Below are 14,821 nucleotides of genomic sequence, written 5' to 3' on the forward strand. Positions count from 1 at the left end.
AGTCTTGCCGTTCGGCTGCAATCCATGCTTGTTGAGTCCGGCATGTCGGCTCGCTGGCGTCCTGGTGGTGCGGTCAGCTGTATCTTGTTTATATGATCCTCATGCCTACGTTGAGTACAAACGTAACACCCCTAAAGTGAACGTGTGGTGTGGCCTGATGCATGATAAGGTGATGGGCCCATTTTTTCTCTCGGAGCAGTCTGTGACTGCAAACACGCATCTTGACATGTTGGAATTGTATGCAGTTCCACAATTTGCAGAAGTTGTCATCTTTCAACAGGACGGCGCTCCTCCACACTACGCCACCATTGTTCGTGAGCTTCTGGATAGAACATTCCCCCGGTGGTGGATAGGCAGGGGTTCTATCAAGCCATGGCCACTACGATACCCAGATTTGATGCTCTTAGACTTTTACTTTTGGGGTTATGTGAAGCAACATTTGTACATTGAATGTATCAACAACATTAATCACTTAAAACAGAGAATCACAGACGTTATTCACTCTATTACACCAGGCTTCCTTACTTACCCATGTGTGGCAAGAACTTCACTGTCATTTGGATGTGTGTAGGGCAGCAAATGGAGCCCACATCGAACTGCACTGAATAGGTTTGAAACTGGGAGAGTTTTTCTTTTATTTGAGCAGATTTCATATTTGTATAATTTTTGTTGCTTTCCAGTAAGTGGTCAAAATTCCACCATGACTTTACGGACACGCTGTATTTAATCCATCACCTTTTAAAAAGTGATTTCTTGCTGATCATTGGGGATTCAACCTCACCATCAATCCAAGAATTGGTCTTTGCAGTGTCCCGTTGACTGGAAAAAGTCAAGCGCTTTACTCGGCTATTGTATCTTCAGTAGTCCATAGAAAATAAATGGAGCTGTGGTGCACATGATCAACCATCATTCCATTCAGATGGGACTCTGCAGAGCATATTCTTAGGATTGGTGAGTGTCCCAGTGATTAGACCTCCTCTAATCAGCAAGCTTTCACCATTCCCATGGACCTTTTAAAATCTTGACAGCAGATTCATACTGCTCGAACAGGCAACATGAATTAAACCTTGGCTGCATTGTGTTTTACTCTGAAATGCAGCAACAGCCGGGGTCCATTAATCTCTGGTGACTAGCCCAAGGGGCAGGTCCCCAGCTTCTTTCCGTCCCGCTCCCATAGTTTGACATGTCTCTTGCTATACACAAGGGGTGTACAACATATTGTTGGTGTAAGGGCCATATTGTCATAGTGAACCAATCCATAGGCCGCACCAAAAATGAAAGAGAGTGTTACCTTCTCTGACATTTATGGCATATCAATAGTATACACCATAAATTCTACTTACAGGACTTTTACCTCCACCAGTCAGAGCTTTATGGCTGTGTGACTATGATGAGTTTTTGTTGAGATTTTGATGCTGTGTATTTTCTCTGCATCACAAATGGGGCATTTTATGGTATGTTCACACGTTGAGTATTTGGATGCAGAAAATTCGGCACCATTTCTCCATCTTTTAAAGGAAAAACGCAATGGACAATGCATGCATTTTGCATGCATTTTTGCTTACGTTTTTCACCTGAGTTTTTGTTCAGCAACGGTGGCTTTTTGTAGCTAAAAGCTACTTAAAAAAATGGAAAAAAAACTTACATAAGAAGATAGATAGATAGATAGATAGATAGATAGATAGATAGATAGATAGATAGATAGATAGATAGATAGCTAGATATCCATCAGATATATAATTTCATAACCCAATGGCACATTAGTGACAGGAGTGTGGAATGTATTGTACATCTATTAGCCTAATAAATAAATGAAAAAAACAATGTAGTTCCCCCTATTTTTTGTAACTAGCAAAGGTAAAGCAGACAGCCCGCCTGCCTCTGCCCCAGAAGTGGAGCATCACATTAGACACACCAATTCTGGCACTTCGCCTTCACTCTTCCTGATTGCTCTGGTGCGTTGGCAATCAGGGTAATGGGGCTTGGGGTTGATGTCAGCTGTAAATTGTCCAAAAGCACAGCAAAAGTAAAGGGATCAGGCATGCTGCTGGGCAACCCAATAGTATCCACATCTTCTCCCTTTCCATAATTGAAAACATTTATTAGCTAAGTCTACGTAAAAGTTGGTTACTTGGATGCAACAGAGCAGATAATAAAGAGACAGTGGTACTTAACCAACACTACTTATTTGACTAACACCACAAGTAAAATCTATTTCTAAGTATGTATATATATACAGTATATATATATATACATATATATATATATATGTATATATACTAGATGGTGGCCCGATTCTAATGCATCGGGTATTCTAGAATATGTCCACGTAGTGTATTGCACAGCCCACGTAGTATATTGCCCAGTCACGTAGTATATTGCCCAGCCACGTAGTATATTGCCCAGTTACGTAGTATATTGCCCAGCCACGTAGTATATTGCCCAGTCACGTAATATATTGCCCAGTCACGTAGTATATTGCCCAGTCACGTAGTATATTGCCCAGCCACGTAGTATATTGCCCAGTTACGTAGTTACTGCGGGGAGGAAAGAGCGGCCATATTGCCGCCGGACTGTGGCCATCGCTGATTGGTCATGGCAATGGTCGTGGGCGTTTTGCCACGACCAATCAGCGACTTGGATTCCATGACAGACAGAGGGTGTGACCAATGAATATCCGGGACAGACAGAAAGACGGAAGTGACCCTTAGACAATTATCTAGTAGATACTGTATATATACAGCTCTGGAAAAAATTAAGAGACTACTGCAAAATGTTCAGTTTATCTGATTTTTCTCTTGATAGGTATATTTTTGAGTAAAATGTAAATTGTTATTTTATTCTATAAACTTCTGACAACATGTCTATGAATTTCCAAGCCATACATTTTGTATTTTTTTCTGACAAAGAAAAATGGTCAAAATAAAGAAACCAATGCTTTCAGACCTCAAATAATGCAAACATCATTTAGAAACAACAATACTAATGTTTTAATTCAGGAAGAGTTCAGGAATCAATGTTTTGTGGATTTCTAATCACAGATTTCATGCGTCTTGGCATGCCTTCCACCAGTCTTTCACGCTGCTTCTGGGGCAAAAATGTAAGCATTTCTTCTTTGTTTGAAGGCTTGTGGCTATCCATCATCCTCTTGATTACATTCCAGAGGTTTTCAATGAGGTTCAGGTCTGGAGGTTGGGCTGCCCATGAAACGGATTTGATGTGGTGGTCTCTTAATTTTTTCCAGAGCTGTATATATATATATATACTTATATGTACAGGTAATCATTATCTTGCCGGGTCAATACAGTATATTATGACACAGCAATAGGACTAAATATAATATCTATGCAACGTTCTATTACATACACCGTTTCTGTTATCTAGCTGTTAAATGACTGTTAATGGTTTTATGTCTCAACTTCACGGGCGTCACTCTCAGTACTAGGCCCATCCCCATCGTAGTCTCTATAAACACCTCTGATCATTACATTGGCCCTATCGGAGGTCACCGGAATTACCCGCTAGACCGCAAGTCCTAGATATGCAAGTCACTGGGTATACAGTCTGCTCGTCACACTGGCCATCTTCATTCCCTGAAGCATGGCCACAGCCCATACCCTGTACCGTACGTCTACGTTGGAGGTAACGACCACAGGAACACAGGAACGGCCCTCTGCTAGCTGAATCATCTCCCAAGCCTGGTTCGCATCTGGTCACAGTCTTCTACTGGCCCTGCTTACGGATCTTCTACTGGTCTACTTATGGATCTTCTGCTGACATGGGGTAGGAATCTTCCTCACGGCTCAGACCTGCATGTGATCGCTCTCGGACTCTTCTGTGTTGATGGCGGCTGTAAGGCCACGTAGCAGCCACACGACCTGTCCTGGTGCAGGTACTGGTGCTAACTGCCTCTTCTTGGCCCGGCCAAGCCTTTTATAATTAGTAACTGTGACATAGGGGTCACCTACCTGATGTTGTCTTCACACTCTTCCTGTCATGATATAGGTTCCCACTATTCGGTTCCAACTACTATATTTCTTCATTTATTTTCACTTTGGCCTTTGACATGCAGATGGCGGTGTTTGCTTGCAGTTACTCAGCTAGTCATCAACACTACTCATCTCCTCTCTTGTCCACTTCCTTACAAAAGTAAAAATGGGACCCCTTATTAGGCCATAGAGCAACTGATATCCCTGCTACACTGGTAGCTATGGCTAAGTGTGGGAGGTGCTGATTTTTTTGCCACTATATACTTATTTCAAAACCCATTAGCACATTTCAAAGAATATAATTTGAATCCCACATATTCTCAGGTATGGTCTATATTTGGACATAAAACCACTGGAAATCAAGATGAATGTTTTACAACGGGAAAACGGAAGTGTGACATACTTGTCATGTCCATGTTGAATATTTTAATTAATTAATATTCAAGATAACATAAACTACCATTATCCAACAATCTAAAAAACAGAATCAACATCACTCTTATTTGACTTTCATCAGAGAGTGAGAGGATAACCCCTCACTATGTCCAACCAATAGTTAATCATTAGAAGAGGTAAAGGTAAGAGAAGGTTGTGTATGCTAAAATTTTGGGCTGAAACATTTGAGTTATTTTAATATCTGTATCAGTGCGAGAAAGACCGATCAATGAAAGTACTCTGTTCTTCCAAGTAGAATATTAACAGAGCATATAAGTTGTCATGGCAAAATGTAAGGCTGTCATATGCTAATGTATTTAGTGGAATTCTGTTGACTGTGGTCATACAAATGACTGGGTCACTGTGAGATCACTTCGAGGGGAGCATCAGACCAGCCAGGATTATTCTAATACTTCTATCACAAGACACTCCAGTAACCAGCAGAACACTTCTACATTGCCAGCATGTGCTCTGGGGGCTGTGCAAAGTGCCTGGGCATTGCTCTGATTCCATTAGCTATACTGTGTATTCTTGCAAACATCCTGCTGTTCTTTCCTGGAGGGAAGGTTGCAGAGAGCAATGGGCACATCTCAGATGAAGTCTGGTACTTTGGTGGAATATTGGGATCTGGGGTTCTGGTGAGTAATAGCTCTTTTAATATTTAGAAATAACTCCCATATTTATTTGTGTATGCTACCTTAAAGGGATTGTCTATGATACTTTAATGATACTATCACTTATTCCCTGGCCAGCTGAATCGGTGGGGTCCGACTGCTGGGAACTCAACCGATTAGCTGAGCAAGGCACTTTTATCCCCTTTCGAATGGAGCGGCAGTGTGCATGCTGGCCAGCTGTTCCAATCGTTCTCTAGCACACTACTGAGGGCTGCAGTTTCCTTTTCTTAGGAATCTCACAGACAATGAATGCAGTATCAGTCTGCGCACTGCCGCTCCATTGTAAATGGAAAAGAAGCGCTCCTTTCTGCCAAACTGGTTCGTACAGGTCCTACCAGTCCGATCCACACAAATTATCACTGATCTTATCAAACTTCTTTTCACCTGACAACTTTATTAAGAGCACAAATTACGGTATTGAACATGCTAAAGTTAGCAATTGTTTTCAATTATTTTTAAGTAAAGCACTTTCACACTTAAATATGTAAATATATGCATATTTATCTCTTATTAGAAGGTTGGTGATTGTTTTTTTTTATTTACATATGTATTGAAATCTCAGATCCTGTGTCACCAGGGATCTTTTGGGAATAGAATGTGCAATATGAAGCTATTAGGTTTTACCTTCAATCTAGGTTCACACAGAGTTTTTTAATTTGAAGCAGATCTTCCAAAATCCACATTAAAAAAGCTTATAATCCTCTGAGCGCACTCCATTTTCATTTCATTGAAAAATTAGAGTTCCTGCTCATACAAATTTTTTAAAACCTTGCAATGGTAAAAACCAGTAATACATCACTTCCTCATCGTATCTGCTCATTGTCAATTCAAAAGGTAGCAAAAAACTAGTAAAACATGCTTCAAAACTGCTTCAAAACCTCCTAAAATAGCTCATAAAAATTCTGCAGGAATAGGAAAATGGTTCCACTAAGGGCTCATACTCACCTGCGAGAAACTTGGATGAGTCTCACACGTCAATACCCAGCGCTAGGGTTGAGAGAAACGGGTCGTTCATTTTCAAAAGTCGTCGACTTTTGGCAAAGTCGGGTTTCATGAAACCCGATCCGACCCCTGTGCGGGGTCGGCCATGCGGTACGCGACTTTCGCGCCAAAGTCGCGTTTCAATGACGCGAAAAGCGCCATTTCTCAGCCAATGAAGGTAAACGCAGAGTGTGGGCAGCGTGATGACATAGGTCCTGGTCCCCACCATCTTAGAGAAGGGCATTGCAGTGATTGGCTTGCTGTCTGCGGCGTCACAGGGGCTATAAAGGGGCGTTCCCGCCGACCGCCATGTTACTGCTGCTGATCTGAGCTTAGGGAGAGGTTGCTGCCGCTTCTTCAGAAGCAGGGATAGCGTTAGGCAGGGTCCATTAACCACCAAACCGCTTGTGCTGTAGCGATTTCCACTGCCCAACACCACCTTCGGTGTGCAGGGACAGTGGAAGCTACATTTTTTTTTTTCCCCTCAGCGCTGTAGCTCATTGGGCTGCCCTAGAAGGCTCCCTGATAGCTGCATTGCTGTGTGTACGCCGCTGTGCAAACCAACTGCTTTTTTCAAAGCACAAATCCTCTTGTTCCTTCCTTTCTGCACAGCTATCATTTTTGTTTGTCCACACTTTTTATTTAATTTGTGCATCAGTCCACTCCTTATTGCTGCCTGCCATACCTGGCTGAGATTACTGCAGGGAGATAGTAATTGTTGGACACTCCCTGTTTGTTTTTTGTTTTTTTGTTTTTTGTGGGAGATTAAGATTGACATTTCTGCTAGAGTGCCATCCCTGTGTGTGCCATCTCTCACTCAGTGGGCCATAGAAAGCCTATTTATTTTTTTGCTTGATTTGGGTTATAAAATCTACCTGAAAAAATCACTACATCAATCAGTGGGAGAAAAATATTGGCCTCAGGGCTTGTGTGCCACTCTTGACTCCTGTGTGTGCCATCTCTCAGTCAGTGGGCCATAGAAAGCCTATTTATTTTTTTGCTTGATTTGGGTTCTAAAATCTACCTGAAAAAATCACTACATCAATCAGTGGGAGAAAAATATTGGCCTCAGGGCTTGTGTGCCACTCCTGACTCCTGTGTGCATCATCACTTACTCAGTGGGCCATAGAAAGCCTATTTTTTTTTTTTTTGCTTTATTTGGGTTCTAAATTCTACCTGAAAAAATCAATAAATCAATCAGTGGGAGATTAATATTGGCCTTTGGGCTTGTGTGCCAGTCCTAAGCGTGCCATCTCTCTCTCTCAGATAGTGGGCCATAGAAAGCCTATTTATTTTTTTTTTTATTGGGTTTATAAATTTTCCCTGGAACAAAAAAAAAAAAGTGGGAGATTAATATTGGCCTCTGGGCTTGTGTGCCAGTCCTGAGCGTGCCATCTCTCTCACAAATAGTGGGCCATAGAAAGCCTATTTTTTTTTTTTTTTTTGGTTTTATAAATTCTCCCTGAAAAAAAAAGGGAGATTAATATTGGCCTTTGGGCTTGTGTGCCAGTCCTAAGCGTGCCATCTCTCTCTCTCAGATAGTGGGCCATAGAAAGCCTATTTATTATTTTTTTTATTGGGTTTATAAATTTTCCCTGGAACAAAAAAAAAAAAGTGGGAGATTAATATTGGCCTCTGGGCTTGTGTGCCAGTCCTGAGCGTGCCATCTCTCTCACAAATAGTGGGCCATAGAAAGCCTATTTTTTATTTTTTTTTGGTTTTATAAATTCTCCCTGAAAAAAAAAAGGGAGATTAATATTGGCCTTTGGGCTTGTGTGCCAGTCCTAAGCGTGCCATCTCTCTCTCTCAGATAGTGGGCCATAGAAAACCTATTTATTATTTTTTTTATTGGGTTTATAAATTTTCCCTGAAAAAAAATAAAAAGTGGGAGATTAATATTGGCCTCTGGGCTTGTGTGCCAGTCCTGAGCGTGCCATCTCTCTCACAAATAGTGGGCCATAGAAAGCCTATTTATGTTTTTGGTTGATTTGGGTTCTAAATTCTACCTGAAAAAATCAATAAATCAATCAGTGGGAGATAAATATTGGCCTCTGGGCTTGTGTGCCACTCCTGACTCCTGTGTGCGTCATCTCTCACTCAGTGGGCCATAGAAAGCCTATTTTTTGTTTTATTTGTTTTATAAATTCTCCCTGAAAAAATCATTTTTATTTTATTTGGTTTCTAAATTCTTCCTGAAAAAATCATTTTTTTTTATTATTATTTTTTTCTAAAGTCTCCCTGGAAAAAAAAAAAAAATCAAATCAGTGGGAGATTAATATTGCCCTTTCTGCTTGTGTGCCAGTCTTGACTCCTGGGTGTGCCATCTCTCTCTCTCTCTCTCCAATTGTGGGCCATAGAAAGCCTATTATTTTTTTAGCTTGATTTGGGTTCCAAAATCTACCTGAAAAAATCACTACATCAATCATTGGGAGAACAATATTGGCCTCTGGGCTTGTGTGCCACTCCTGACTCCTGTGTGCGTCATCTCTCACTCCGTGGGCCATAGAAAGCCTATTTTTTCTTTTATTTGTTTTCTAAATTCTCCCAGAAAAAATCATTTTATTTTATTTGGTTTCTAAATTCTTCCTGAAAAAATCATTTTATTCTATTATTTTTTTTTCCTAAAGTCTCCCTGAAAAAAAAAAAAAAATCAAATCAGTGGGAGATTAATATTGCCCTTTCTGCTTGTGTGCCAGTCTTGACTCCTGGGTGTGCCATCTCTCTCTCTCTCTCTCCAATTGTCGGCCATAGAAAGCCTATTATTTTTTTAGCTTGATTTGGGTTCCAAAATCTACCTGAAAAAATCACTACATCAATCAGTGGGAGATAAATATTGGCCTCTGGGCTTGTGTGCCACTCCTGACTCCTGTGTGCGTCATCTCTCACTCAGTGGGCCATAGAAAGCCTTTTTTTGTTTTATTTGTTTTCTAAATTCTCCCTGAAAAAATCATTTTATTTTATTTGGTTTCTAAATTCTTCCTGAAAAAATCATTTTATTCTATTATTTTTTTTTCCTAAAGTCTCCCGGAAAAAAAAAAAAAAATCAAATCAGTGGGAGATTAATATTGCCCTTTCTGCTTGTGTGCCAGTCTTGACTCCTGGGTGTGCCATCTCTCTCTCTCTCTCCAATTGTGGGCCATCCGAAGCCTATTATTTTTTTAGCTTGATTTGGGTTCCAAAATCTACCTGAAAAAATCACTACATCAATCAGTGGGAGATAAATATTGGCCTCTGGGCTTGTGTGCCACTCCTGACTCCTGTGTGCGTCATCTCTCACTCAGTGGGCCATAGAAAGCCTTTTTTTGTTTTATTTGTTTTCTAAATTCTCCCAGAAAAAATCATTTTATTTTATTTGGTTTCTAAATTCTTCCTGAAAAAATCATTTTATTCTATTATTTTTTTTTCCTAAAGTCTCCCTGAAAAAAAAAAAAAAATCAAATCAGTGGGAGATTAATATTGCCCTTTCTGCTTGTGTGCCAGTCTTGACTCCTGGGTGTGCCATCTCTCTCTCTCCAATTGTGGGCCATAGAAAGCCTATTATTTTTTTAGCTTGATTTGGGTTCCAAAATCTACCTGAAAAAATCACTACATCAATCAGTGGGAGATCAATATTGGCCTCTGGGCTTGGGTGCCACTCCTGACTCCTGTGTGCGTCATCTCTCACTCAGTGGGCCATAGAAAGCCTTTTTTTGTTTTATTTGTTTTCTAAATTCTCCCAGAAAAAATCATTTTATTTTATTTGGTTTCTAAATTCTTCCTGAAAAAATCATTTTATTCTATTATTTTTTTTTTCCTAAAGTCTCCCTGAAAAAAAAAAAAAATCAAATCAGTGGGAGATTAATATTTACATTTGTGCTTCAGTGACAGTCCTGCGTGTGTGGCATCTCTCTCATTTGTTGCCACCAACAACAGAGTGTGTAACATTGTGCCTGATTTTCATTGTGGTCTCACTCACCTGTAAAGGGGTAGCTAAATCATACTGAAGTTATAGCTCACCGTGTAAGTTGTGTGACAGCAACAAATACCGTTAGTTTGGTTACATTTTTAAAACAATGAGGAAGTCTGGTGGAAGAGGTCGTGGCCGTGGGCGTTCATTGTCAGCTGGTAATGAGGGTAATGGTAGTGGTGGAGCATCAGCTGGTCGTGGGAAAAAAAATATTGCACCTAAGTCTGGAGCTGTGGAGCCAGGTTCGTCGTCTGGCTACACAAGGCCTCGAACGCTCCCTTTTCTGGGAGTAGGAAAACCGCTTTTAAAGCCGGAGCAGCAAGAGCAAGTTTTGGCTTATTTTGCTGACTCAGCCTCTAGCTCTTTTGCCTCCTCTCGTGAAACTGGTAAATGTCAAAGCAGCGCGTCGTTAGTGGATGTTCACGGTCAGGGACAAGTCGCTTCCTTGTCCTCTTCAGCAAAAACAACAACAGAGAAGAATGCAGCAGGCGACACAACGGGTTACTCCATGGAGCTCTTTACACATACCGTCCCTGGCTTAGAAAGTGAAGCAGTTAACAGTCCATGCCCATTACAAGTTGAATCTGACATGGAGTGCACTGATGCACAGCCACAGCCAGACTACTATGCTGGTCCTTTGACTCAGACCACAACATTGCCCTCGCAGGGTAATGATCAAGAATCAGACCCTGATGAGACTATGTTGCCCCATCACGAACGCTATACCACCGACCGACACGGTGACACAGACGAAGTTGCACACGAGCTACAAGAAGAGGTAATAGATGACCCAGTTCTTGACCCCGATTGGCAGCCATTGGGGGAACAGGGTGCAGGCGACAGCAGTTCTGAAGCGGAGGAGGAGGGGCCGCAGCAGGCATCAACATCGCAACAGGTTCCATCTGCCGGGCCCGTATCTTGCCCAAAACGCGTGGCAAAGCCAAAACCTGTTGGAGGACAGCGTGGCCATCCGGTTAAAGCTCAGTCTGCAATGCCTGAAAAGGTATCCGATGCTAGAAAGAGTGCAGTCTGGCATTTTTTTAAACAACATCCAATTGATCAGCGCAAAGTCATCTGTCAAAAATGTTCAACTACCTTAAGCAGAGGACAGAATCTGAAAAGTCTCAATACAAGTTGCATGCATAGACATTTAACCACCATGCATTTGCAAGCCTGGACTAACTACCAAACGTCCCTTAAGGTTGTAGCACCCTCGGCCAATGAAGCTAGTCAGCAACGCAACATCCCTTCCGGCAGTGTAGGGCCACCATTTTCCGCACCACCTGCAGTATCTGTGCAGGTTTCTTTGCCAGGCCAAAGCAGTCAGGGTCAGGGAATCACCAGTTTCGTAGTAGGAAACACTGCATCTAGGGCACCGGCGGCAACAATACCATCTCCCACCGTCTCTCAGACTGCCATATCCACCGGCACCCCCGCTAGTTCCACGATCTCCAGCTCTCCAGTCCAGCTCACCCTACATGAGACTATGGTTAGAAAAAGGAAGTACTTAGCCTCGCATCCGCGTACACAGGGTTTGAACGCCCACATAGCTAGACTAATCTCGTTAGAGATGATGCCCTACCGGTTAGTTGAAAGCGAAGCTTTCAAAGCCCTGATGGACTACGCTGTACCACGCTACGAGCTACCCAGTCGACACTTTTTTTCCAGAAAAGCCATCCCAGCCCTCCACCAGCATGTTAAAGAGCGCATCGTCCATGCACTCAGGCAATCTGTGAGCACAAAGGTGCACCTGACAACAGATGCATGGACCAGTAGGCATGGCCAGGGACGTTACGTGTCCATCACGGCACACTGGGTGAATGTTGTGGATGCAGAGTCCACAGGGGACATCAAGTTTGGGACAGTTCTGCCTAGCCCACGGTCTAGGAAACAGTTGGCTGTAGCCGTTCGCACCCCCTCCTCCTCCTCTTCGTCCTCCTGCAGATGCGAGAGCTCGTCCACAGACCGCAGTCGCACAACCACTCCATCCGCAGCTGCCACTGTTGCACACCAGGTCTCCCATTATGGGGCAGCTACTGGCAAACGTCAGCAGGCTGTATTGGCTATGAAGTGTTTGGGCGACAACAGACACACCGCGGAAGTTCTGTCCGAGTTCTTGCAGAAAGAAACGCAGTCGTGGCTGGGCACTGTAGATCTTGAGGCAGGCAAGGTAGTGAGTGATAACGGAAGGAATTTCATGGCTGCCATCTCCCTTTCCCAACTGAAACACATTCCTTGCCTGGCTCACACCTTAAACCTGGTGGTGCAGTGCTTCCTGAAAAGTTATCCGGGGTTATCCGACCTGCTCCTCAAAGTGCGTGGACTTTGCTCACATATCCGCCGTTCGCCCGTACACTCCAGCCGTATGCAGACCTATCAGCGTTCTTTGAACCTTCCCCAGCATCGCCTAATCATAGACGTTGCAACAAGGTGGAACTCAACACTGCACATGCTTCAGAGACTGTGCGAACAGAGGCGGGCTGTTATGTTTTTGTGGGAGGATACACATACACGGGCAGGCAGTAGGATGGCAGACATGGAGTTGTCAGGTGTGCAGTGATCGAAGATTCAAGACATGTGTCAAGTCCTTCAGTGTTTTGAGGAATGCACACGGCTGGTTAGTGCAGACAACGCCATAATAAGCATGAGCATCCCCCTAATGCGTCTGCTGATGCAAAGTTTGACGCACATAAAGGATCAGGCGTCTGCAGCTGAGGAAGAGGAAAGCCTTGATGACAGTCAGCCATTGTCTGGCCAGGGCAGTGTACAGGACGAGTTAGCGGGTGAAGAGGAGGAGGAGGACGAGGAGGATGATGGGGATGATTATATTTTTAATGAGGAAGCTTTTCCGGGGCCACTGGAAATTGGTGGCGCGGCAAGGCCGGGTTCTGGTTTTTGGAGGGACACAAGTGACGTGGATTTGCCTGAAACTGCCCCTCAACCAAGCACAACCGCAGATTTGAGAACTGGAACTTTGGCCCACATGGCGGATTATGCCTTACGTATCCTCAAAAGGGACACACGCATAACTAAATTGATGAACGATGACGATTACTGGTTGGCCTGCCTCCTTGATCCTCGCTATAAAGGCAAATTGCAAAATATAATGCCACATGAGAACTTGGAACTAATATTAGCAACCAAACAATCAACTCTTGTTGACTGTTTGCTTCTGGCATTCCCTGCACACAGCGCCCGTGATCGTTCTCACACGAGCTGCAGGGGCCAGCAGACCAGAGGAGTTAGAGGGGCAGAAATCAGAAGTGGCGTTGGCCAGAGGGGTTTTCTGACCAGGTTGTGGAGTGATTTTGCTATGACCGCAGACAGGACAGGTACTGCAGCATCAATTCAAAGTGACAGGAGACAACATTTGTCCAGTATGGTTCCAAACTATTTTTCATCCCTTATCGATGTTCTCCCTCAACCGTCATTCCCATTTGATTACTGGGCATCAAAATTAGACACCTGGCCAGAATTGGCAGAATATGCATTGCAGGAGCTTGCTTGCCCGGCAGCTAGTGTCCTATCAGAAAGAGTATTCAGTGCTGCAGGTTCAATACTAACAGAAAAAAGGACTCGTCTGGCTACCCAAAATGTAGATGATCTAACCTTCATTAAAATGAACCACAACTGGATTTCGAAATCTTTTGCCCCACCTTGCCCGGCTGACACCTAGCTTTCCTATGAAAAGGTCTTGCCTGTGGACTATTCTGAATGCCTTTTCCAATCTCGTAATTTTCTGCACCTGATTGTCCAGCATACGACATGTTTACACCTCACTAAATGGCCAAACTCCCCACACGGGGCCGTGGTATCGACACTTGGCGACAGCACCCGTGAGAGTGCTGTTTGTCTGAAGAGGTGGGTGTGCCCGCTTTTGGTCGACGGCACTGCCACTGGGTCCCTCCTAGTACAATAAAGTGTCTCTGGCGGTGGTGGTGCGCACCCAACGTCAGACACACCGTTGTAATATGAGGGGCCCTGGGCCTGTACCGCCGGCCACAAGACAGTTCCCCCCCCCCTCCAGCTCAAACAGTGCTCTACCACTTGCAAAATTATCTCACAGCTCCACCAATGTTTAGTCTATGCGCTGACATCCTTCAATGCCTGCCACTGACAATACCATTGTATTGACATTTTTGTTATGTTAGGCCTTCGAAGCCTGTCTGCGGTCACTCCTTCCACTATGCCTCCACTGACCACACCACTGCTGCCCGTGTACCCCTGGAACCAATTTAAAATTGCCTACAGCCATGTGTTATTATTTTAGGCCTTCGATGCCTGTCTGCGGTCACTCCTTACAATATGCCTCCACTGACCACACCACTGCTGCCCGTGTACCCCTGGAACCAATTTAAAATGGCCTACAGCCAGCCCAATTTTTTTATTTTAGGCCTTCGATGCCTGTCTGCGGTCCGTTCTTTCTACTACTACTACACTGACCAGGCCACTGCTGCCCGTGTACCCCTGGAACCAATTTAAAATTGCCTACAGCCATGTGTTATTATTTTAGACCTTCGATGCCTGTCTGCGGTCACTCCTTACAATATGCCTCCACTGACCACACCACTGCTGCCCGTGTACCCCTGGAACCAATTTAAAATTGCCTACAGCCAGCCCAATTTTTTTATTTTAGGCCTTTGATGCCTGTCTGCGGTCACTCCTTCCACTAGGCCTCCACTGACCACACCACTGCTGCCCGTGTACCCCTGGAACCAATTTAAAATTGCCTACAGCCATGTGTTATTATTTTAGGCCTTCGATGCCTGTCTGCGGTCACTCCTTCCACTAGGCCT

The 14,821-nt window shown here is 43.6% G+C and overlaps 1 protein-coding gene across 1 annotated transcript in view; it reads left to right on the forward strand.

Annotated features, from left to right (window-relative positions):
* The first annotated feature begins 4,617 nt into the window (after window positions 1–4,617).
* LOC138680867 (transmembrane 4 L6 family member 4-like) overlaps window positions 4,618–14,821 on the forward strand; it is a 57,826-nt gene continuing 47,622 nt past the window's right edge. The window contains exon 1 of the mRNA XM_069768088.1: window positions 4,618–5,062. Coding sequence (XP_069624189.1) covers window positions 4,889–5,062 — 174 coding nt within the window. The 5' untranslated portion in view covers window positions 4,618–4,888. The remainder of the gene's footprint in view (window positions 5,063–14,821) is intronic.

This window comes from Ranitomeya imitator, chromosome 5, assembly GCF_032444005.1.
Source record: "Ranitomeya imitator isolate aRanImi1 chromosome 5, aRanImi1.pri, whole genome shotgun sequence".
Lineage (NCBI taxonomy): Eukaryota > Metazoa > Chordata > Amphibia > Anura > Dendrobatidae > Ranitomeya > Ranitomeya imitator.